We start from the raw sequence: 23869 nt of genomic DNA, 5'->3' as shown, positions 1-23869 counted from the left end.
TATAATAAATAAATTATTTAATTTTTTTTTTTATAAGAAAAAAGACAAAAGGACTCCCTGTCCTTTGAGTACAAAGTTTTTTTAAAAAAAAAATATGATTAATATTTTTATTAAATAGGTAAGGTGTATTATAATAGTTTCAATATCTTGGTCGCCATCATTATTATTATTGTTGTTGTTGTTTTATATCTCAATTATATCCCAACGATTTATGGTTGATAATAAGATGGTGATATATCTTTATCTTTTTGTTGTTGGTTGTGTTGATGGGATTGGTGATGTGGATCTTCCATGATTGGAGTGGTACTGTAGGGAGAGTTTCTTGTACCATTGTACATGCTGGGACTACCCTTGTAGAGAAGATTGGTAGTCTCATCATCGCTGTCGTAACGTTGGGGATCCAAGAATAATCGAGCCAATGCACCAGGTGGTTGGTGGCTTTGGTTGATGGCCGGGACGTTGCCTCTGACCTGAGATTGGCCAGCAAGGGCAGGGTAGATGAGTTGGTTCTGTTGTTTCTGTCTACGATTAAGTCCACCGATCTGTGTCGATGGGATACGCCAAAACAAAACCAAAATGAGGATATATGGGAGAATCTCCCACATTAAATAGCTGAGCAAGATGATTGAAATGTCCTTGCCCGATTTACTATCCAAATCGATTGAAACATTTCCAAAAGCAGAAACAAAATTATAGATACATCGAGAAGTGAAACATAAAAATATAACAAAGGTTATAGGTATAATTGATAATGGTAATTGTGATTGTAACTAAAAAAATAAATAAAGAGAATATTAGAATAAATAAATAAATAAATAAATTGTCATGTGATGAGAGAGACTGAGTCAGATGATATATTTATATATTACATACAGCATTCTTTGTTGATTTAATTTCATGACTAAGTTTCCATCCATAGAATGCCAATATAGAAACTAATATTAAAAATACAATACCAGTCAAAACAAATTGGATTTGATTTATCCAAGCAGGTTGATTTAAATTTGGATTCTCTATATATCTATAATCGATACCAATCCAAACTAAATAGAGATAGATAGTGGTTAATAAATGTAGATATATTTCTTTTTCTCTCTCTCTTTCTCTCTTTGTCTTTTCATTTTTAATACATACTACACTGTAGTATTAAGAGTATAATATTAACAGCAGCATAGGCAATAGTGAATCGTTTCTTGGTTATTCTTTCCCAAGAGTTTCTATGGACAACATGTGCATAGAAAAGTACCAACAAGGCATATGTTGCAAATTGAATGTTTACAGGAATCCAATAAAGTATAGAGGATGTTAAATTGCCCTCCCAACGATAAAAGGTTCCCCAAAATATAGCTCTTATCAATCCCCAAAAAAATCCTAATAAAAGAAATCCAAACCTAAATGCTACCTTTCTATGTCTATAGTAGAAGAGAGGTAATTGAAAGTTGATCGAATGAAATTGGATCCGTTAATATCAAATTGGTATTACTTTTGTTTTTTCGCTCTCGCACCGTTTTTGGTTGTATGTTGACTTACTTGTTATATATAATTCTACATATTTGAAAGGTTACTACCAATGTTATCGATACATATAGAAGAAATAGTGCCAAGGTAACATCCGAAAACGACTGACCCAACATGATTAAATTGTAATAATGTGTCTATGTTGTAAATAAATAAATAGTTGTTGTTGTTGTTGTTGCTAAAAGAGAAAAAAACAATCTATGTTGTTGTTGTTGTTGTGTTATAAGTTTTAAGTTATTAATCAGAGATGATGCTGATATTGTATTTTATCAATTAAAATCTTGATATTAATGTTTACTGTAGTCCATGAAGTTGACAAGATAATGAATGTACAGTATCTTTAATGGATGGGTGGGACAAGTATAACTGTTGTACTCTTTCTTTTTATAGTAGTAGTAGTAGTAGAGTCACTGTCTGTTGTTCTATTATTTGGTGAGATGAGAGAGTTATTCTTCTTCTTTGCAGCTGTCTCTATTTTGAAAGTGAATTTGATTTAAATAAACACTTTTCAAGGGATGAGGAGGAGGAGGAGGATGAAGATTAAGAGTCTATATGTAGTATAAATAAGAAATATGTATGTGTATGTGTGCCTCTTTGTTTGTTTGTTTGAATATATAAACTAGTTAAAAAACAAACATAAAAAAGACAAGGCAAAGAAAGTTTCGCATGAAATTTTTAAAGATATTTTAATTCCGCTCATCGTAGTGGATGTATGGTTGGATGGATGATGACTGACTTGAAAGAGCAGGGCTTCATTCGGGATGAAAACAACAACAACCCATTATCACCCTGGGTGTCTATTTGTTTGTGTCCGTGTGTTGGTTGACACCTTTGTGAACAGACACGACAAAAGAGAAGACCCAATTCAATTAATCACTCAGTTAACTAGTTCTCCTCCTTTGCAAGGTTGATGAGGTTAACCTTTTAGTATACTATCATTTAAAACTTTTATAGATATACATCTATGTTGGAATACTAGTATATATGAAGATATATAATGATGGACAATCGACCTACAAAAGGGGTTTGTTTTTTTTTTTTTCCAAAGAGGTAGAGCGAACGAATGAAACTACGAGTATTATTTGTACCCTAGTCGATTGGTGTAGATAATGATAACAATCAATCAATACAAAGATAGAGGAAGATGTTTTGTAGCTAGTGTACCAATCAAGGCTGGTACAGTGATTGTCAGAGAGTTGCCAATCATTCAAACCGTCAACTATATGGATCCTCTTCAGAATGCATTTTGTCATCAGTGTTTGACCTATCATCATCAACATCAACAACATTCATCACCACTACTACATTGTTCAAAGTGCAAGTTGGTATGGTATTGTAACAGAGATTGTGCATCCAAGGATGCTGATCAACATGAATTGGAGTGTCCTTCCTATTCAAGATTACATAGTACCAATCTATTTGACAATGATTGTAAAACAATGATGAAAATGTTGATCAAGATAATAGTATATAATCATTTAAAACAACAACAACAACAACAACAACAACAAGGTGTTGAATCAACAACAACAACAACAACAACATCTATAGATAGTTTCAACATTAAAACTATTCTAGAATTGGAAGGTAATAGATCACAATTTCCAACACAAAGATTATTGGGTCTATCAAAGATTGCAAAGTTTATAGAAAAAGGATTGATATCTACTAAAAAAGAGTTGATGAATGGATTCGATCAACAAAAATTAATCAATATAATGTGTATCTTGGAATGTAATACTCATGAGTTGGCATTTACTATTCCAACAATTAAAGAAAAATATTCATCGTCATCATCTTTATCAACACAATTAGAGTCAATGTCAATTCAAGAGACTACTACTACTACTACTACTACGTCTACTGTGAAACAAGTACAAAAAGAAGAGATTAAAATAACATATAATTATAAATCCATTGGATCTGGATTATATGATCAATGTAGTTATTTTAATCATTCATGTCAACCAAATATATTTAAAGTGAATCAAACACCTGGAGGTGAATTGGTGATGGTTGCATTAAGAGATATAGAGCAAGGTGAAGAACTATTTTACAACTATATACAAATATCAATGTCTGGTGAAGCAAGAATCAAGAAATTAAAGGAAAGCTACTTTTTCAATTGTCAATGTCCAGGTTGTAAAAATGCACCATCACACAAACAATTCTTGGACAAGTATCTTTGTAAAGTTAAACAATGTAATGGTGTCATTACTCCATTATCTAATCTATGTAATATTTGTAAACCTTATCTAATTGATAATGATAATAAAGAATCATAATAAAGACAAACAATCTATTCTTGTCTTTTCGTTCGACATGTCAACTTTCGTTCGTTTTTTTTTTTTTTTTTTTTTTTAAATTACAAAGTATATTCCCATTCATTATCTCTTCATTAGTTTGTTTGTTCTTTGTTCTTGTTTGTTTGTTTACTTTCTTTTATTTTTAATCATGTCACAAAAATCACAAACACAAAGAAAACCAACAACAACACCCACTACTGCTAGTTCAGTAGGTTCAAAACAATCAACCAAGATAGCTACAACTACAACTACAACTAGTTCTTCTTCAGATAAATTAGAGATTAATAATAATATTAAAGTAGAGATTATAAAGAAAGAAAGATTGTTTTTGGAATGCAAATATATTAGTGGTGTTGGTGGTAAGCAGTACAAGGGGACTGTGCATGTCAGTTGGTCTGCCAACAAGATGGATCAACTTAAAAAGGGAGATCATGTTGAATGCAGAGTAGTGTCGATCGATGAGAGCAACGCATCGTTGCAACTTGCACATGCAGAGTGTTCAAAGCAACAGACATCGACGATTGTCACACTGACTGCTCAAGCAGGTACATTGGTGACTGCATACCCTATCGGTCAGACAAATGGAGATAGTGTGTCGGTACACGTTGCACCGGGTCGAGTAGCGACAATTGACATTCTCAACAACTTTAAGACCAAGTTGGCACTTGACAACTTTATCTCTCATCCAACCCGCGGTATTGCATGTGCCGTCGAATCGATCAATAAGGGCAGCGAGAGTATTTCACTCAAGGTGATTGACGATGCTGCAAAGTCTAACCCCAAGCCAACCACACCGTCGGTTGGGTTGGTTGTACTCGCCAAGATTGAGGAAAAGATGACCGATGCAATGGTCGTCAGAACGTGTTATGGAAAGGGGTACATCAAGATGATCGATGTATGCGATGTTGCTCGTACACGTCCATTTGATATTTACGCAGTCAATGCATACGTGTCGGCTGTGATTGTGGCCATTGACGTCAAGGCAAAGACTGCATACCTCTCGTTGAAGCGTTCGTTGCTCGGCGAGACCACCTCTGCCTCGAACCCACAGTTTGAGCATGCACCAGCCTACAACCGTATCAACGAGGCTGGCAAGCCCATCTACGGATATGTCGTCGGTGTCGATACCAACCATCCTAGAGTGACCGTGCAGATCAGCACCGTCGCCAACAAGGTTGTCAAGGTTGCCGACGCAGACTTGCTCGAGCACGTCAACTCGATCGGCACCATCATCCGTCTCGACAAGGCCGGCAACTCTGTCTCGAATACCAAGCCATCGATCACTGACGTTGTCGGCGAGGGTGTTGAGTTGACTGTGCAGTCGGTTGGCAAGACCGAGGTTGTCCTCAAATCAGGCAAGAGAGAGCGTGTCTACTATGCCAAGCAGTCGTCTGGCGACGATGTTGCCGTCGGCAGCTTGTTCTTGGCCAAGATCACATCGATCCAAGACGACAAGACATTTGTTACACTCGACCCATCGATCGTTGGCGAGAACCAAATCTACGATGTTCTCAACATTCCATACCTCAAAAAAGATCAACCCGAAAAATGCATCCCAATCAAATACAAATCAATCGATCAATTATTAAAAGATATTGAAACAAAGAAATCAGAAGAAAAAGAAGAAAAAGAAGAAAAGGAGACATTAGCAGCCGAATGGAATTTGAACAAATTGGAATCAATGAAAGTTGAAGAGAAACCATCACTATTATTAACAAAGAGAAAGGATAGAGAGGATAAAGAAGAGCTTAAAACAGCAGAAGAAGATATAGTTGAAGAAGAAGAGATTGTAAACACCAAGAAACAAAAAATACAAAAGAAATTAGGAAAGTTGGAACATGAACGAGTGATTAGCGAACGTGAAGAGACATTGTTGGATCAAAACTCTGTGCCAGAAAGCTCGGGTGATTTTGAACGTGTGTTGTTGGGTTCGCCAAACAGCTCTTATATTTGGATTCAATACATGTCGTTTTACTTGGGTATGAGTGAAATCCAAAAGGCACGTGATATTGGTGAACGTGCACTCAAAAAGATTCTCAGTAGCGAAGTTGTCGAACAACGTAACGTCTGGGTTGCCCTTTTAAACATGGAGAATATGTATGGCGGTGAAGACACGCTCATGACGCTATTCAAGCGTGCCATCCTCTACCAAGACCCAAAGAGAATGTATTTTGCCATCATTCAAATCCTCGAACACACTGAAAAGTTGGATCGTGTCGATCCCTACTTTGCCATGTTTTTCAAAAAATACCGTCACTCTTCCAAGGCCTGGATCCGTTACGCCGAGTACCTCGCCAAGACCCAACAACTCGACAAGCTCTCAGAGACCCTTTCCCGTTTGCCACGTGTCGAACAACTCAAAAAAAAGAAACTCATCATGATCACTAGCAAGATTGGTCAATTGGAATTCAAACATGGAAACCCAGAGCGTGGACGTACCGTCTTTGAAAGTTTGATCAGCTCCAACCCTTCACGTACCGATCTCTGGAACGTCTACATTGACCAAGAACTCAAACAAGAAAATAATGCCAAAAATATTAGACGTCTCTTTGACCGTTGCATTTCACTCAAGACTTCAGATCGTAATATCAAACAATTCTTTAAACGTTATCTATCCTATGAAAAGGATCATGGTGATGAATCATCTGTCAACAATGTAAAACAATTGGCTATTAAATATGTTGAAGAAAGTTCAAAATAAAAAAAATAAATTTAGTAAATAATAATAATAATATATATCAAATTTAATATTTTCTCATTTAAAGAGGAACCTCTAATTATATTTTAAACATCGTGTCAATCAGTGGTTTTTGTAGTAGAACCCCAAACGACCGACAACCACCAAAAAAAAAAAACAAAAAAAAATCCAACCAACCAAATTCAATTTTCCAAACTAAAACCATCTTTGATTGAACCATCCATTTTAAACACTAGCCCTCCACACTTTAAAATATCTTTATATTAATTTATATTATAATATTATTCCACTTTGGATGATAGTTGTTGTAGTCTTTCATTGCTTTTTTTACTTGATTCATTTTCATCAACTTAGTTTTTTTGTAACATTATAACTAATTAATTATCTATTTGTAATTTTAAATATATATATATCCATTCATTAATCTCAAAAACTTTTATTTGTTCAGGTACAAATAAATTAGAAAATATGAGATTTCATTTAATCCTATTTTTATCTATTGTATTTGTAGTCTTTGTTAATGGTATTGTATAAACAAATAATTATTAATTAATTAAAAAAGAATATCCATTCCCTCCATTAATACTAATTAATTTGTTCTTTTTTTTTTTCTAAATTTATTTAGGACACTATCATAAGAATCATCATGGTCGTGGCCAAGAGTCTCGTGGAGATGATGGTCTATTGAATGCTAGATGGTTAGGAGGTACTATTCCAGATATTATAAAGAATAGTGATCAATGTGAAATGCTTCAAAATTCTTTGATGTTTTACAAATATAACCGTGCTGGCAGACTGCCTGACAACCAAGTACCTTGGCGTGGCAATGCAGCACTCAAGGATGCTACTCCTGGGAGTCAACCCGATGCCAATGGGGATGGGGATTTGTCAAAAGGCTATTTTGATGCTGGTGACCATTGCAAGTTTGCCTTCCCCCTCTGTTCGTCCATGACAATGCTAGGATGGGGATTGTTAGAGTACAAAGCTGCAGCTGACAAGTGCGGAGTGACAGAACTCTGGGAAGAGGATTTGATGTGGGGATATGATTGGATCATGGCTGCTCACTATCAAACCAACTCTTTTGCAGGTCAAGTATGCAATGCAGAGGCCGATCATGCGTACTGGGGTCCACCTGAAAACATGACTATGGATCGTCCGACCTACATCATCAATGAACAAGCTCCAGGTACCGAGTTGGCTATGGAGTGTGCTGCTGCTCTGTCCATCTGTTCCATCCTCTTTAACGAGACCAACCCAGCCTACTCGACCAAATGTCTCGGTCACGCCAAGCAATTGCACGACTTTGGCGACAACTACCGTGGCGTCTACTCTGACAGTATCCCCGATGTCCAAGCATACTACAAGTCATGGTCGGGATACCACGACGAGCTGGTCTGGGGTAGACTATGGTTGTACAAGGCCACCGGCGACAAGAACCTCTTGGTCAAGGCAATTGGCGAGTACACCGAGTATGGTGTAGGTCAAATGGGCCAAAAAGACTCTCACGACTGGGATCTCAAGGCTCCAGGCACCTCTCTATTGCTCTCTCAAATGTTCCCACAAAATGAGACCTATGCTAGAGACATTGAAGAGTACTTGTCTTGGTGGATGCCAGGTGGAGGTGTTCCATACACTCCAGGAGGTCTTGCATGGATTAGAATGTGGGCACCAGCCCGATACAGTGCAACCACTGCATTTTTGGCTTCAATGTATGGTGGCAAGTACACCGACTTTACCAACAACCAAATGGCATACATCATGGGTGACAATCCTCAGAAACGTTCGTTTATCGTCGGATATGGACCCAACCATCCAATCAATCCTCATCATCGTGCAAGTCACCATTCTTTGACATTCAATATTGATAGTCCTGTCAACAACACCTATCTCTTGTTAGGTGCTCTCGTAGGTGGTCCAGGTCAAGACGATTCATATGTCGATGACAGACACGACTATATCAAGAATGAAGTAGCACTTGATTATCAAGCTGGTTTTACTGGTGCTCTTGCCTATCTTGCATCTGTAAACAAGTAAATAGATTAGACTAGACTATACCAGTCTATCATCAATCACAAGAGCAGCAACAAGTTTGACTCTCTATAACATGTAAATAAACATTCATATTAATATTATAATCAAATACGTGTATAATAAACAACTAAACTTACTAGTTTCCAGTTCTTTGGAACCAAGGAAAGGAAGCTCGGTTTCTTACTTACGACCTATGATATATCAGTTAATAGGACTAGTCATCTGATCTATAGCTGATACGATCATCGGATTCGGAAAAGTTTGTTTCAATTCTCTTCTCTTCTATTCAACACATGATGATGATTCGATTATATTCTCTGTCACTAAAATGATATTAGATGAATGAACGTTGAACGATTAATTGTCGAGCTCGTAAGAGTGATAATCTCTATAGTATGTTATTCCATCGTCGAACAATAGAACAAGCGACGCGGAACGGAAAATTTCAAAGACCACCAGAATTTTTCTCTCTCGATTAAATCCCAATATATATAAACTACCTTTGCCCAATGGTATCCAGATTTAGTTTCCATTCTTTCCATTTAATACAACAATGAATAAATCATTATTATTTATATTATTTCTATCAATAATTTTAGTTGGCTGTACAGCAGCTTCAATGCAACATCCCACCCAAGATGCCGCAGCCACTAAATATTGTGGATGGTACAAAAGTCAAAAAGCTTGTGATACTCAAGAACCAAGATGCACATGGTTAGAGGTGGATAGAGTCTGTGTTCATTACACTCCTGGAACCCAGTGGAACTAAGTATAATAAATTTATCAAGTATTCTTCATGGCTGTCAAAATAACATTTATATTAAATTCCTATAGTATAATAAAACCTATTTAAATATTTAAATACTAGATTCTTTAATTCTTTATTATTATAGTAAAAATCCAAAAAAAATAGTAATATTTTATTTTTAATTTATTTTTTTGTTTACCATCTCTTGTTTCTTCTTTTGGTTCTCAAATTGTTAGTATTATTGATGATGTTTATAATTACATTCAAAATGTAACATAAATACACACATAGTTTAAATATGCAAGATAATAATCAACAACAACAACAACAACTTTATAAAGTAATTAAATTAGTAATCATTCAACACAAGTTTTTAGTAAAAGAGTTGTTTGGATGGGTAAAAACAATACATAGAAAATATTTAAATGCTAAAGATGATCAGTGCTATTCGTTTAATGCATTGTTGACAATGATATACAGTTGTATCAAATTGGAACAATATTCTTTTATTTTTACACCAAGTGTCATTAGAGATATCATTCATACCATCAATCCAGAGATTGATTACATGTCATTCAATTTGAAGAAACGAGTTCTCCATTTCAATTGTTCATCAAAGTTTATTAGTGATCGTATTTTGGATGAAGATACAATGGAAGTTGCCTTTAGAAAAGGATTACTCATTGGTTTCCTCGACTTGGAATTTATTACAACACATCCTCACTTTTCATTTAAACTCTTTAAGGAGCATTTGGAACCGAATGAATATGAGTCTTTTAGATACCCAACTCAAAATTATAGATCGATATCGGTTGGTACAGTCATTGATTTAATCAAGAACAAAAAAGAAGCATCTCTATTCTTGGGTCATCTCCTCCATCACATTGGAGTCCCAATACAAAGATTAGTAATCAACATGATAAGATATGGGACGAATGTCAGGGCAATACCATTTATCGTCCCTACAAATGTATATGGTGACCCTGATCCCCCTCCATTCTATATTAAACGATATGGGACCTATTTTATTCTAGAAACTGATACTTTATTCAAGTTATCAAAGGCATTGGATCTTGCCGCTAGAAATGGATATATGACAACACTGGAATGGTTGGCTATTAATATCAACACATCGAAGAACTTTGATTTGGGTGTTGTGTTTTTAATTAAATGGTTAGAATATTGTCCTACCAATGAACAGACACTACTCTACTTTGACAAGTTACCATTCATTGGTCCACCAGAATTGGAATTCCTTTATCGATTTGCTTTTACTTGTTGGTTAAATAATAAGAGATATGATCTAATTGAAATGTTAGATCAAAAGTATGGTCAAGAACTACTCTTCAACTCACTTGAAAATACAGATAGATACAACTTTCCATACCTATATGGAAATACACCAGAATTCCAAAGAATTTATAAACAAACATTGCATCAATTAAAAATAGAAAATAATAATAATAATAATAATAATCAATCAAATTATTTTAATAATGGATTAGACCAATTATTTCATTTAACATCATCTCCATCTTATATTGATAACCCAAAACATCAGCATAGATTGTTGCTCCCCTTTACTTTTAATGGAGAAATAGAATAAATTAAATACTCTGTTTTATTTTTTTTTTTTGATGGCGATTGAAATTGAACAAGAAAAAAAAAAAGTCCCGATCGCCAAAACAGAATAATTATTCGAATATGCCTGTTGCTTCTCCCGGGAGCCACCCAAAAAACGAGATATCTCGAAAAAGTTTTCGTTTTTTTTAGCGTACGATGGTCTCTGGGCGTTTCGCTGTCGAGTCCCAGGTCGAAAGGAACAAGAAAACTTCGAATGCAGAGCCCTGTTCCACCATAGATCCAACGGGTGATAAACTGTTTCTAAACAACAATCATTGCAATTGAATCCAACCGCACCACGATTTATTAATCCTTCAGTGCCTCTCTAAACTTTGCAGAATAAAAACATAGAAATAGAACAAGAAGAGTTATTATTTCTCTTCCTTTAGATCCATCAACTTGACAGACAACTCCCTCCACAACAAAAGTTTCTACTTCCAACTTCCACTATTATCAATCCAAGTTCCAAAGAGTTACCGAGCTCTCCCTCTCTTATCGACCTAACCAACCAAATAATTCAAATTAATTCAAATTGACAAGCAATCAAACCCCCCACACATCGATCGATTATAATCATTTTTATATAAACCTGGTTGTGTACTATTTATAAAATATATACCAGAGAGTTTGATCAAAAACAAACACACACACACATCCACACACACTGTTTTCTATACAGTAGCCTATCAAAATCGATCAAGAAATATAATATATAAATATAAATGTATGTAGAAAATTCTCGTTCGAGAATGCCGTTGACTTGTCATGTGAATGAAACAAACACACATCTCAAACTGCTGCTGTTTTACACCACCACATCTAATCACTGGTTTTTTTTTTTTTTTTTTTTTTTTTTTTTTTATGACATTATACAAATATAGAAACATCTTTCTTGCATAATGTCATCTTTTAGGAATAGTAGTATAAATAATAATAGTTTTGGTAGTTATAGTAGTAGTTTTGGAAGCTATGATTACAGTGCACCTGGCGGCGGCGGCGGCGGTGCATCCGACCCATACATGAATAAGCGATATAGCGCCTCTTTTGAGCCATCACTTGGACCATCGTCCTATGACGGAGCAGATATTGTTACACCATTGAATTTGGGTGGTGGATCATTGGTATACTCTGATCGTCCAGGAAGTGGATCATACAGTCGATTTGCAGGCTCACCTCCCAAATATTATATTCCACGTCGTTTCATTTTAATTGCTCTCGGTTTCCTTGGTATCACATGTTGTTATATTCTACGTGTTACCATTTCAGTTGCTTCCATTCCAATGCAAAAAGTATGAGATAGACACACACAAACAACAAAAATCATTATATCTCAAATATTAATCATATTTATTTTATTTTCTTTTGATTAGGAACTAGGATGGACAAATAGTTTTAAAGGTGTATTATTAGCAGGATTTTTCATGGGTTATATTATATTACAAATTCCATCATCTATATTGTGTGATAAATTTGGTGGGAAAAAGGTATTGTTGGTTGGTTTGACCATGTCTACCATCTGTACAGTCATTCTGCCACCAGCTGCACACAGCCCAGGGGCATTGGTCGCCCTCAGAATTCTAACAGGTTTTTTCCAAGCCTGTGCTTTTCCAACTATGAATTGGCTCATTAAAAGATGGTCGTCTGTCAAGCAACGTACTGCCACTGCTGCTGCTGTATGGTCTGGTGCCTACATTGGCACGATCATTGCTGATTTTGCAGTTCCCAAGATGCTCGAGTACTACTCTTGGACTGTCAGTTTCTACGTATTTGGAGCACTCACCTTTGTGTGGACCATCCTCTGGATGATCTTTATCACTGATGACCCCGCCGACTCTTGGGGTATCCATCCATCTGAAATTGCCCTTATCAAATCAACCGACGACGGTACCATCAATATCAACAATGTCGACGAATCCACTCATCTCTTGCTCAACAATCCAAACGTCAACCAACACGAAGTAGCCATCAACCAGCCACAACAAAAAGAGTTACAATATTTTACCGTTTTAGCTGCACTCTTCAAATCACCAGGTATCTATGGTGTCATCTATTTTAATATTTCAACTTCATTTGGTTATTATTTATTATTAATGTGGTATCCAACGTATGTTATGAACTCTTTTTTAAAAACTACCAAACAAACAAACATTAATATTAATATTTTTTTCTTTTAGTTGGGTATCAAAAACAACAGGATTAGAATCAGGATCAACATTGGCATTATATACAGTTTTACCATATATTGGAGCATTTGTATTCTCAAATACAGCAGGTATGATATCGGATTACGTTATTTCAAGACATATATTGAGAAAGATTAATGCCAGAAGAATGTTTGGTTTTATCGGATCGTTCTTCCCAGGTGCTCTTCTACTCATTCTCACATTTGTTCCAATGACCATTTCACTCGAGATTGTCACCATGGTCTTTGCCATTGCCACCACAGGTTTTGGTTCGAGTGGTGCCAACGTTAATACATTTGATCTTGCCCCAGAATATGCATCCATGCTCATGGGTCTTGCCAATACTTTTGCCACCATACCAGGAATCATTGGTCCACTCATTGCCGGTGTCATCCTCAGCAAGACTGACTCCTGGGCTCCCATCTTTGAAATTTCTGCAGGTCTCTATTTTTCAGCTGCCATTTTATGGTTAATTCTTTGTAGAACTGACAAGGTAATTTAAATTAAAATAAATCTTTTATAATATAATATATATACGTATAAATATATAATTTAATCAATAATAACCCTAAAGAAAAAATATGATTTTGTTTTTGATTTGTTTTTTATTTTTTTTTGATTTTTTTTTTGATTTTTTTTGATTTTTTTTTTTTAAATATTATTACTATTACAAATTTGATAGAAGTATAATTGTTTATTATAATTATAAATGTGATTGTTGTTGTTGTTGTTGTTGTTTGTTGTTGTTGATGTTGTTGAGTTGATCTTTTATCTTTACAAATAATTTTTTTTGTTTTGTTTTGTTTGTTTGTTTACTTTTTTTACCGCTTTTTTAGAGAAGTTTTTGTAAGGTCTTTTGTCTTTCTTGGACATATTCCTTCATCTTGGTGACTGGTAGAGCAGTAGTAGAGGCAGCATTGTTGTTTAACCATGGATGCTTGAGGGCATCAGTAGCAGATAAACGCTTGGTAACGTCGACAACCAAGAGATGGTTGATGAAATCCTTGGCTTCCTTTGAAATGTGATCCCAATAGTCGGCTGGATAATCGAAATTGGCTTCCATGATAAACTCGAAAATCTCTGGAATAGTGTCACCATAGAATGGTGGGAAACCGCATAATAGGATATATGTAATTACACCAACACTCCACATATCAACTTCCTTGTCATAACCAGTTGCATTTAATACTTCTGGAGCTAAAAAATTTTAAATTAAATAAACAAATAATAATAAATTAATTAATAATTGATTATGTATGTATCTATATATCTATCTATCTATCTAGATCTAATCTTACCAACATAAGATGGAGTACCACAAGCAGTTTGCATCATCATTTGTTGACCAACAATCTTTGACAAACCAAAATCGGCAATGGCAACCTCAAGGTCATTGTTGGCAGTCTTGAGTAAAAGATTCTCTGGCTTTAAATCTCTGTGAACAATGCCGCTAGAGTGGAGATAATCAACGGCAGATACAATCTTTCTAACCAATGATACGGCATCGGCTTCTGTATATGAACCCTTTTCAACGATCTTGTCAAACAATTCACCACCAGTAACTCTATAAAGTAAATGTAAAAAATGTATTTGTATTAGAGTGAAGTTTATATATATATATATATATTGATTGATTGATTGATTGTTGATTAGGATATACATTACAATTCCATGACAAGATATAATTTACCTGGAGTATCAAACAACTCCTTGAGTGCAATGATATTTGGATGTTGAACACGCTTCAATATATCAACTTCCATCTTTAAATTCTTTTCATAATCCTTACCCAAATCATTCTTGTTGATTACTTTAATGGCATAGTGTTGTCCATTTGTTCTATTTACACCAAGATATACAACTGAAAATGCTCCTCTAATATATATTGAGTGTAAATATTAATAAAGACTGTTCTTTTGTGATTATTATTATATCTATATCTATCTATATCTATCTATCTCTCTCTCTTTTGCTGAATATAAAGAGAGTCAAATGATTTGTTTGTTCTCATGTTGTTGTTTGCTTTCTTTCATTCTTGATGATGATCATCATCATCACTCTATTGCCAGAGATTGATCTCTACTACTACTAACTAGTTGTTTTTGTCAATGTCTTTTGTTGTTATTTACCTTCCGAGTTCGTGTCTAAATTCATATATCTTTTCAATATCACCATCCATTTTATATAGTTGTTGTTTGTTGTTGCTTCTCTGTCGTTTTAAAGATAATTCTTCTATCTTTGATATTGATCACTCACTCTAAAAAAAAAAAAATTAAAAAAACCCAAACTTGAAAGCAGGTTTGATTGTTATCTCTTTTTTTTGTGTTTGGACATCCTTGGTTAGGTGAACAATCAATCATAATAATAATATTAATTTCTTTTTCAACTTTTTTTAGAGGTAACACTAGTGATAGTATTCGATCTTTATCTTGTTTGAAAGTCACATATATATCATTTCCCTCCCTTCCTTATCGCTAAGCATAACATCTATCATCATCATCATCATCGTCAACATTATATTATATTTATATTTATATTTATATTTATATTTATATTTATATTTATATTTATATTTATATTAGCAACGGTGGTATGTATATCTTCATCAACTAGAACATGTTATTGAACAAAATAAATGAAGAAGAATAATGAAAGACTTTTTCTTCTTTCTCATCATCAACTCAAATAAAGTATTAATAAGAAGTTTATTTCTTTTATAATAATTATCATTAGCACTCATTCATTCATTCATTCATTCATTCCAAGACTTTCGAGTCGACTCGAATATCAGACAATGTCGATATTCGCGCGCGGCCGATGGCTGTCTTTTTACGAACCTTTTGGGCTTTTAGACTTTTAGAATATTCAAAAAGTAATCTATGCTACGAGAGCGCACTCGAGCTACTACCACTAGACCATCTTAATATTGGGACCCTACACCGAGGGTTTTCAAAGAGCCGACCCACCTATTGTCATTATTCTATTTTAATCTAAAAGTCTCACTTAGTTAAGAGGTCTTTACACAAAACTTGCCAGCGTGGCATCCAACGCTGCTTGGCAAGTCCTAACACAAAGTTAAAAAAGAAGTCCTAACACAAAACTTGCCAGCGTGGCATTCAACGCTGCTTGGCCAATTCCTTTTTTGTTCAACCAACAGTAATGTAATGAAAGCAGGGTTGACCACGTTGGCAGCGAGAATCAATGGATGGTCATCACCAGATAATGAGAATGATGAGAATCATCATTTATCACCTATAAACTACAAGCTAGCTGGCCTTGCCATCCTATTATAAAACCATCGAGGTTGCACATGATGACTTTTCAATCTCCAACAACTCCTTCAATCATCGAAAGAAGGATGGCAAAGATAGAGAGATTTTATTGCCCAAAAGTCAATAATACTCGAAATTATTAATAATGGAAAGAAGAACTCGCAACTATGCGCACCACCAAAGTTATTTAAACTCCAACTTTTTTCTTTATTTATTTTCCAACACATAGTAATAATAATAATCAAACCAAACAAATAGTAATAATAGTAATAATATTAATAATTGTCAAAATTAAAAAATGAGGTTGGAATTATTATTTTCAACTTTATTCATTGGTTTGTTACTCATCTCTGTAGCCATTTCTGATGAACAAGCAACTGGATGTGATGCTATCGTAAATTTAAATGCTTATGATGCTGCCGTGTAAGTTTACAAACAAAAAATATTGCATTACATGACTCGTTAAAATAACAAACGTTCGTTTATTAATTATTATTCTTTTTTTTTTGTATCTTATTTTTTTTTTTTTAATTTTAGAAAATACAATACACTTGTAACTACCGTTGGATTAACTCTTGGTTCGATACTTGGTGCCATTCCAGTACCCGGAGTTGGATCTGCCCTTGGAGCCATCGCCAAACAAATCGTGGGAACCTTCAAGATTGACTCGTCCGAGTATTTGGCCAAGTTTGTGCAAGACACTGTTACATTTGCCATCGAGTGCAATGACCTCAACAACATGCAACTCCAACTTCAATCGGCCTATTTATCAGCTGATAACAACGTCGATTGCATGTACGCTTCGGAGAGTACCGTCCAATTCGAGTGCACCAACGGCAACAGAACCTTTTCTTTTACCAACTTTCGCCAACATCTTTATGCTCAAAGACCATTCTTTTATTATGGAGTCAGTGATGACGTCAAGTCGTTAAGTGTCAAGGCCGCCACGTTGCCCGTCTTTGCTCAGTACGCCAATATCTACATGGCGTCGGTCCGAGACCAAGTTCTCAACGTCAACAGCCTCACCTGGAGTCCTGAAGACAAGCAACTGCTCCTTGCCGACCTCAATACATTTGCCAGTGAGTCCATTGCCTATGCTCAAGACATTTACACGAGATACATTGCTACACTTCCCGACGGTAGTTTGACGGCCGACCAATTCAACGATGCTGCCAAAACCATCAACATGCTCCAAACCGGTGTCATGGACCACGTCTACTACTGGAAATATATGGATCCATTTGTCTATCCATTTGGTGCTCCACCAAGACCAGTAACAACCATGTACACTCAAATGGTTGGTCAACATCAAGATCCAGCTATCATTTCCCAAGATATTAGAGGTAACTAGAACTATATATATATATATATAATCTAAAGAAGAATCTTATCATTTTCAAAGTATTAATTACCTTTATTTTATTTATTTATTTTTTTTGATTTTATGTAGAAGGAGACACATGGGTTAGAAATGAAGAGTTTTATCCAAATCCAAAGACTGCCAATACTTCACCTTGCACAACTCCAGTTTTTACAAACAAAGCAATGGTCTTCAATAATGTTCAATCGGATATATGTTCCACATCGGTTCATGGAATTGGTGGCATCAACTTTATTCAACATTCTCCACACGCTGAAACTTTGACTGGGTTTGGATTGTCCTATGACACATTGGAAAGTGCCGGCTGGGTTGAATTAACCAAGCCCAATCATATCACAACTGTCACCACCGAGTATGGCAATTACATTGATCGTATCAAGTTTGGTCTTCGTGACAATACCAGTTCTCCATCGATTGGAGACGCCGAAGTTGGAGGTAATACAGACGTTAAAACCTTTGGTAATGGGTACCATCTCACCGGTGCATGTGTTGCAAGATACTATGTAAGCTACATCAAGACTGTTTTCGGAACCTATGCATGTATCTATGAAAGTCGAACCATCAATGTACTGTACTATCTCTTTTCGACCGTGCCAGTTGTATCCAAGCCGTTTGCAAAGGCTCCCGTCTATCGTTATCGTGAAATAGACTCTGTCAATGGACTTTCATACATGTTGAGCATTCACAACAATCTTGTCGTGCCAGGTTGGTCGCTCGAAGGAATTGCCTTTGGAGCATTCACACCCAACTTCCAAGACACTACCACCGTCACCATCCATCAATACCATACCATCTCTGTCGATGGTAGAAAGCGTTACACCTATGAAGCCAATGGCGATATTGACCTCCCAGGCTACATCTATGACTATCCAGTGTTCAACGTGTACTCTGGTCTGGGTGCTGGACGCACTGCTGTTTCCATTTTCACCTCTCTCGACGGCAACAACTTCAAGGTCTACACCACCGAGACATTTATTGCTGGCTGGAGTTACACTGCCTATGCCTGGGCTGCCGACACCACCTCGATTGTCCCCACCGTCACCACTACGCTTGCAGGTCCAGACCCTGTCTACAGACAAATCCAAAGTGCGTCCAACAATCTTTGTTTGACAGCCGACTCGACCACCAACAAGCCAAAGCTCAGAGCTTGCCAAGCAGCTGCCGACCAAATCTGGAATTTCAAACCAAACTTCCAATTTGGCAGTCAGTTGGTCAACACTGGTAGCAAGTTGATTATCTCTCAAAACACAGCAACCGCTCCCTATGTAGATGCATACCTCGCCTCCTTTGTCAACAGCTTTGGCACTACATTGGTTTATCCAGCTGGCAACACCAATCAACAATACATGATCAAGGGATCGTATGGAAAATGTCTTTCAATGCCAAGTACATGTACTTATGCCGACTCTAATGGGTATATCTATGACCTTTCAGCGCTGTCGTCCAGTTCTTACAACGTCCAACTCGACACGTCAATCTATACCATGTTGTTCAGTGTTTGCAACGCTTCTCCTGCTACTTGTGGCAACAGTGCTCTTCAATCGTGCCAACAATCAACAACCAACCAAGCAATCTACAAAACTGGAACATTTGCCTCACAGACAACCGTCACTCAGTCAGCTGCTGGTCTAGGTCAAGGTATTGTACTCCAATACACTAGCGATGTCAGAACCTTTAAACTCAACTTGACATGTTCCTCGGCCAGCACGTCGACTCCTTTTAAATGTCATGAATCACCAGCGTTGACCTACACATGTTCCATGTCTCATCCAAGTGCATGTGGTACTTTGGAATCATCACCCAAACTCTCGTATGTTGCATGTGACTCGTCCGACGTCAAGCAGTTGTGGAGTTCGCCAGCCAGTCAACCAACCTATACCAAAGACAAGATTGGTACACATCTCGGTGGATGTCTTGATGTCAATGAGGTGTTTGGACCATCGTCTCTTTTGGATGGACAGTCCATTTCAAATGGTGGCTTGTCGCTCTCACTCGCCTCTGGTCTTCTCACTCTTTCCTTGAACGGTGCCAATGTGTGGCAAGCAGGGTCAATCAAGCCTGACAAGGGCCCATTCCACGCTACCATCCAAACTGACGGCAATATCTGTGTGTCGTCGACACTCGGAGGTGCGACGTATTGTGCCATGACCCAAGGGCTTGGTGGAACCATCCTCAACCTGCTTACACCCAACGCCTATGGTTTGAACTTTGCCATGATGCTCACCAATCCAAGTGGTAGAATGGTATGGTCGCAGCAAGGATACCCAACAAGCTACAAGATCGCTCTTATCCCTGGTAGTTATCTTGAAGCTGGTGCAGGTGACCGTTCTCTTCTCGGCCCCGATCAATTCATCACCAATGGTAGAGACTACTTGTATGCCAAAACCTCTGCCGACGGCTATACTTTTGTGGTCAAGTTTACCACCAACAACCCTCTGTCTACTCCCACCGTTAGATGGCAAATAGATTTCCCAGTTCAACAAGGTTTCTCCCTCCTCAATTATTTGGAGATCACCGACGGTGGTAATGTAATGTATGCCGGTGCTCCAATTGGCTCATTCTCGCTCAGTACATGCCACAGTGCCAAAATCTTTGATTTCAATTGTGATGGCCTTATTGCACCAAGTTTTGCTGGACTCAAATATTTACACATTCCATCACCAGGTTCTGTCGAGGCCACTGACAATGCTATCGTCTATCGTTCAGCCACCGGATCTGTCTTGTGGGGAGCTTTCCAATCGTCCAACAAGTACACCAACTATGCCACCTATCCCAACGACGCACCCGATAGAATGACCACTAGATTCTTGGATGTTTACAGCGCTCCAAGTGCATTCACTCTCACAAACACACTAACAGGTGTTGTCTTTCACACATCACCAGCCGGTAAAGTAAGATGCAGAAAGGGATGGACTACATCTCATCAATTCCAAGTCATCTATTCAAATGCTGCCAATAACTGTGCCAATGGTGAGTATGATATCCTCGTCTTTGGTCAAAATGCTGTCAACCAAGGTATTACTTTCTTACTTTTACCAGCAATGCCAGAAATGGTATTACTTGGTTCAGATGGTACTTATCTTGATGGTACTGGTTGGTCAACTCTTTAAAAATAAAAAACAAATAAAAAATAACATAAATATTATTTCTCTAAAAATTATAAACATTGTTCCTCCTTCTTTCACTTATAAAGAGTCTAGAATATTCTACTTATAGTACCCTGTTTGATCATTAGGGGATGGCCAGCTAGCTATCCAAGGATAGGATGTTGATTTGATTATTGTTTCCTTAATTGGTGGTCAGTCAGCCTTCCATCACATGTGATGGATATATATCGGAACACACAGATGTTTGTTGAAGGGAATCTTTTTTTTTTTTGTGGGAGCCACACCGACGGCACGAGAGCCAAAAATAGATGTTTTTATGTTTGTGGTGTTTGTGAGTGATTTTAAAAACACACACACCCAAGTCTCATTGTTTTCAACACCACTACTAAACTAAACTGTTATTATAAACACAAACACACCATTCTACCTAGTTAAAATCACACAACAAACTCATCACCATCACAACAACAACAACAACAACCAAGAAAAAAAAAGTTACAGATACGAAGTAGAGAAATTTGATTATATAAGAAATCTACTCCTCCTACTACTCCTATTTCATCATTCATTCATACATACATACATACATTGCCACCTCACCTCACCTAATCTAATCTATTGTTATATTATTAAATTATTGTATTATTATTATTATTATTATTCCTTCTCCCTACTCTACTTTAAAACAACACAAACAACAAAAATCAAAAGATATATAAAAGAAATAGATAGATAAAAAGATAAATAGATTGATTGCTGTGTAGTGTTACATCTACTTTGTAGAAAAGAAAAGATATATAAAAAATGAGTAAGGTGTCATCACCATCGATCTTGGTTGATATTTTGACACCTTCATTGTCATTTCCCTCGAATCTATCACCTGATGAGGTTATTAGTGGAACATGTGCATCGTTGGGTATCCCCGTCGAACAACTCGAGTTTCTCACCATAGGTGATTCTCATCTATGTTGTTTGATCAAGAATTCAAGTATGTATATATTGTATCATCTGACATCTATATCTATACTAATATTAATTAATTGAACCTATTTAGAATTCTCATTAGACTTTATTGAAGCGTTGTATCAAGAGAATACATTGTTACAGTACAAACTAGACAAGAGCAATGAAGCAGTAGAGACATTGCAAGAGACATTTGTACAGACATCTCAACAACTACAAGAAAAGCAGAGTGTCATACATCAACAGATACAAAGTATCACAATGCTGCAACAGATTGAGCGCCAACTCACTGAAGAGTCGAATCAATGGAAGAACAAGTATGAAGAGGAATTGTATAAACGAAAAAAGAATGAAAAGAGAATCGAGCGCATGAGAATGCCTAAAACTAATGGTGCTACCACCACTACTACTACTGGTGCTGCATCATCGGCATCGGGTGCTGCTGGAAAGAGTATGCCATTCTCATCACCTGCTACATCTGCTTCAGTTGTATCATCTTCCTCGTCGGCATCATCGACTCCAACTGTTTCTACAAATAATAACAACAACAATATTACATCTCCTTCAACCACAACCACTACTTTGACAAATAGTACTATAACCATTCCAACTTTGGCTATTCCAACAACAACAACAACAACAACAACTGCATCAGCACCAGTACCAGTACCAGTACCAGCATCTGTCTCTAATTCCAATATGAATGTGTCGGCTACTACCAACAACGCGACAACCAACTCGACACCCCAAAGACCAACATCACCAAATCAATTCATATCACCATACTTGGAACGTGAGATTGAAAGAAGTAAGATAAGAGACTTGGAATACCAAAAAGAAAGACAACAAATTGTAGATAAAAATCATCACCAACAACACCAACAACAACACCATAAAATCAATTCAACCTTTTTCCCAATATCACCTCCATCATCATCATCATCAACCTCCAACTCTGCTTCAACAGCTGGTCCAACCAAAATTTCACAATCTCATAGCAACAATAATTTATCAGGGATTCTTGCTGGTGCAGCCACTTCAACATCTTTACCAAATACTACTAACAACAACAATAACTCAACATCGACAACACATACGAGAATAACCAATACACCATCTTATGAAGATGTCAGAAAGAGACAATCATCATCATCTCAACATGTTTATACTCAACCTTTAATAACGCCATTATCATCACCAAGTCGATTAAATGTACCAAAGAAAAATAACAACAATAATATTTCATCACCCTCACCTTCTACTAATAATAATAATAATAATAGCAACAATACGCCATCAAAGATACTACGTAGTGATGATGAATCTTTAGATGTTGGTGTAAGTATTTACATTTATATTTATTAATTTTGATTGATTATTAATAATAATAATAATAATAATAATATTTTCTATTTTTTAGTGTCGCCAATGTAAATGTCATAGTTTCAAGCCAACAAAGTTTAATTTTGTTTGTGGTTGTGGTCACTTTGGAATTCATCATGGATAGATCCATCTATCTATCTATCTATCTATTAGAGATCTAATAGTTGTCACCCCTTTCAAGCCACATCAAATAAATCATAATTTATATATCTATATCTACTTATGTAGTGATTGTCTCAAACTTTTTTTTTTTTGTTTTTCAATTCCCTCCCTTTTTATCAAACAAGTTTTAGTTAAAAACCAGGTGTCGGAAGTGTGGTCAAAGATCGATCTCCCAACAGACAAAAAATTCAAAAAAATAAAAACAATTAACCCACCTCACTTCACGGTTGTTATCTTCACAAACTTCTTGGTCTGCTGTATCATCTTTATATTTTAAATATATATATTATACATACATATATTCTACATATCATTTCAATAGTGATTGCATACAATCAAAAAGAGATATAGAACAGAGATAGATAATAAATATCTTTATATATTTTGATTGATCTACAATAGATAGAGTAAACACTCACTTTATATATATACACCCCTTCCTCATAAATATATTTATATATACAGATAGATAGATAGAATCAAATATATAGTTG

General features: G+C 36.2%; 8 protein-coding genes across 8 annotated transcripts; 6 read left to right on the top strand and 2 right to left on the bottom strand.

The window, feature by feature from the left end:
* Positions 1 to 209: 209 nt before the first annotated feature.
* DFA_05620 (uncharacterized protein) lies at positions 210 to 1634 on the bottom strand (the record flags this gene model as incomplete). The annotated part of the gene is made up of 4 exons (XM_004361281.1): positions 210 to 770; positions 874 to 1043; positions 1135 to 1412; positions 1531 to 1634. 4 exons carry the CDS (start codon positions 1632 to 1634, stop codon positions 210 to 212), a joined length of 1113 nt encoding a protein of 370 aa, XP_004361338.1.
* Positions 1635 to 2627: 993 nt separating this feature from the next.
* Positions 2628 to 3803, top strand: DFA_05619 (uncharacterized protein; the record flags this gene model as incomplete). Its single annotated transcript, XM_004361280.1, has 1 exon — positions 2628 to 3803. The coding sequence occupies one exon, from the start codon at positions 2628 to 2630 to the stop codon at positions 3801 to 3803; it is 1176 nt and encodes a 391-aa protein (XP_004361337.1).
* A 169-nt stretch (positions 3804 to 3972) lies between these two features.
* On the top strand, positions 3973 to 6525 carry DFA_05618 (HAT repeat-containing protein; the record flags this gene model as incomplete). The annotated part of the gene is made up of 1 exon (XM_004361279.1): positions 3973 to 6525. One exon carries the CDS (start codon positions 3973 to 3975, stop codon positions 6523 to 6525), a length of 2553 nt encoding a protein of 850 aa, XP_004361336.1.
* Positions 6526 to 6990: 465 nt separating this feature from the next.
* Positions 6991 to 10907, top strand: DFA_05617 (putative glycoside hydrolase; the record flags this gene model as incomplete). Its single annotated transcript, XM_004361278.1, has 3 exons — positions 6991 to 7045; positions 7148 to 8552; positions 9593 to 10907. The coding sequence occupies 3 exons, from the start codon at positions 6991 to 6993 to the stop codon at positions 10905 to 10907; spliced, it is 2775 nt and encodes a 924-aa protein (XP_004361335.1).
* A 739-nt stretch (positions 10908 to 11646) lies between these two features.
* Positions 11647 to 13609, top strand: DFA_05616 (uncharacterized protein; the record flags this gene model as incomplete). Its single annotated transcript, XM_004361277.1, has 4 exons — positions 11647 to 11691; positions 11806 to 12213; positions 12295 to 13028; positions 13099 to 13609. The coding sequence occupies 4 exons, from the start codon at positions 11647 to 11649 to the stop codon at positions 13607 to 13609; spliced, it is 1698 nt and encodes a 565-aa protein (XP_004361334.1).
* A 330-nt stretch (positions 13610 to 13939) lies between these two features.
* Positions 13940 to 15286, bottom strand: mlkA (myosin light chain kinase; the record flags this gene model as incomplete). Its single annotated transcript, XM_004361276.1, has 4 exons — positions 13940 to 14304; positions 14406 to 14671; positions 14773 to 14982; positions 15237 to 15286. The coding sequence occupies 4 exons, from the start codon at positions 15284 to 15286 to the stop codon at positions 13940 to 13942; spliced, it is 891 nt and encodes a 296-aa protein (XP_004361333.1).
* Positions 15287 to 16677: 1391 nt separating this feature from the next.
* DFA_05614 (uncharacterized protein) lies at positions 16678 to 20870 on the top strand (the record flags this gene model as incomplete). The annotated part of the gene is made up of 3 exons (XM_004361275.1): positions 16678 to 16802; positions 16917 to 17722; positions 17830 to 20870. The coding sequence occupies 3 exons, from the start codon at positions 16678 to 16680 to the stop codon at positions 20868 to 20870; spliced, it is 3972 nt and encodes a 1323-aa protein (XP_004361332.1).
* Positions 20871 to 21671: 801 nt separating this feature from the next.
* Positions 21672 to 23264, top strand: DFA_05613 (uncharacterized protein; the record flags this gene model as incomplete). Its single annotated transcript, XM_004361274.1, has 3 exons — positions 21672 to 21855; positions 21922 to 23172; positions 23251 to 23264. 3 exons carry the CDS (start codon positions 21672 to 21674, stop codon positions 23262 to 23264), a joined length of 1449 nt encoding a protein of 482 aa, XP_004361331.1.
* Positions 23265 to 23869: the final 605 nt, after the last annotated feature.

Source organism: Cavenderia fasciculata (genome assembly GCF_000203815.1).
Source record: "Cavenderia fasciculata unplaced genomic scaffold Scf_Dfasci-G-o-80e12.f1-5, whole genome shotgun sequence".
Taxonomy (NCBI): Eukaryota; Evosea; class Eumycetozoa; order Acytosteliales; family Cavenderiaceae; genus Cavenderia; species Cavenderia fasciculata.
The sequence above is the reverse complement of the archived record's forward strand: the minus strand, read 5'-3'. Positions and strand labels throughout refer to the sequence as shown.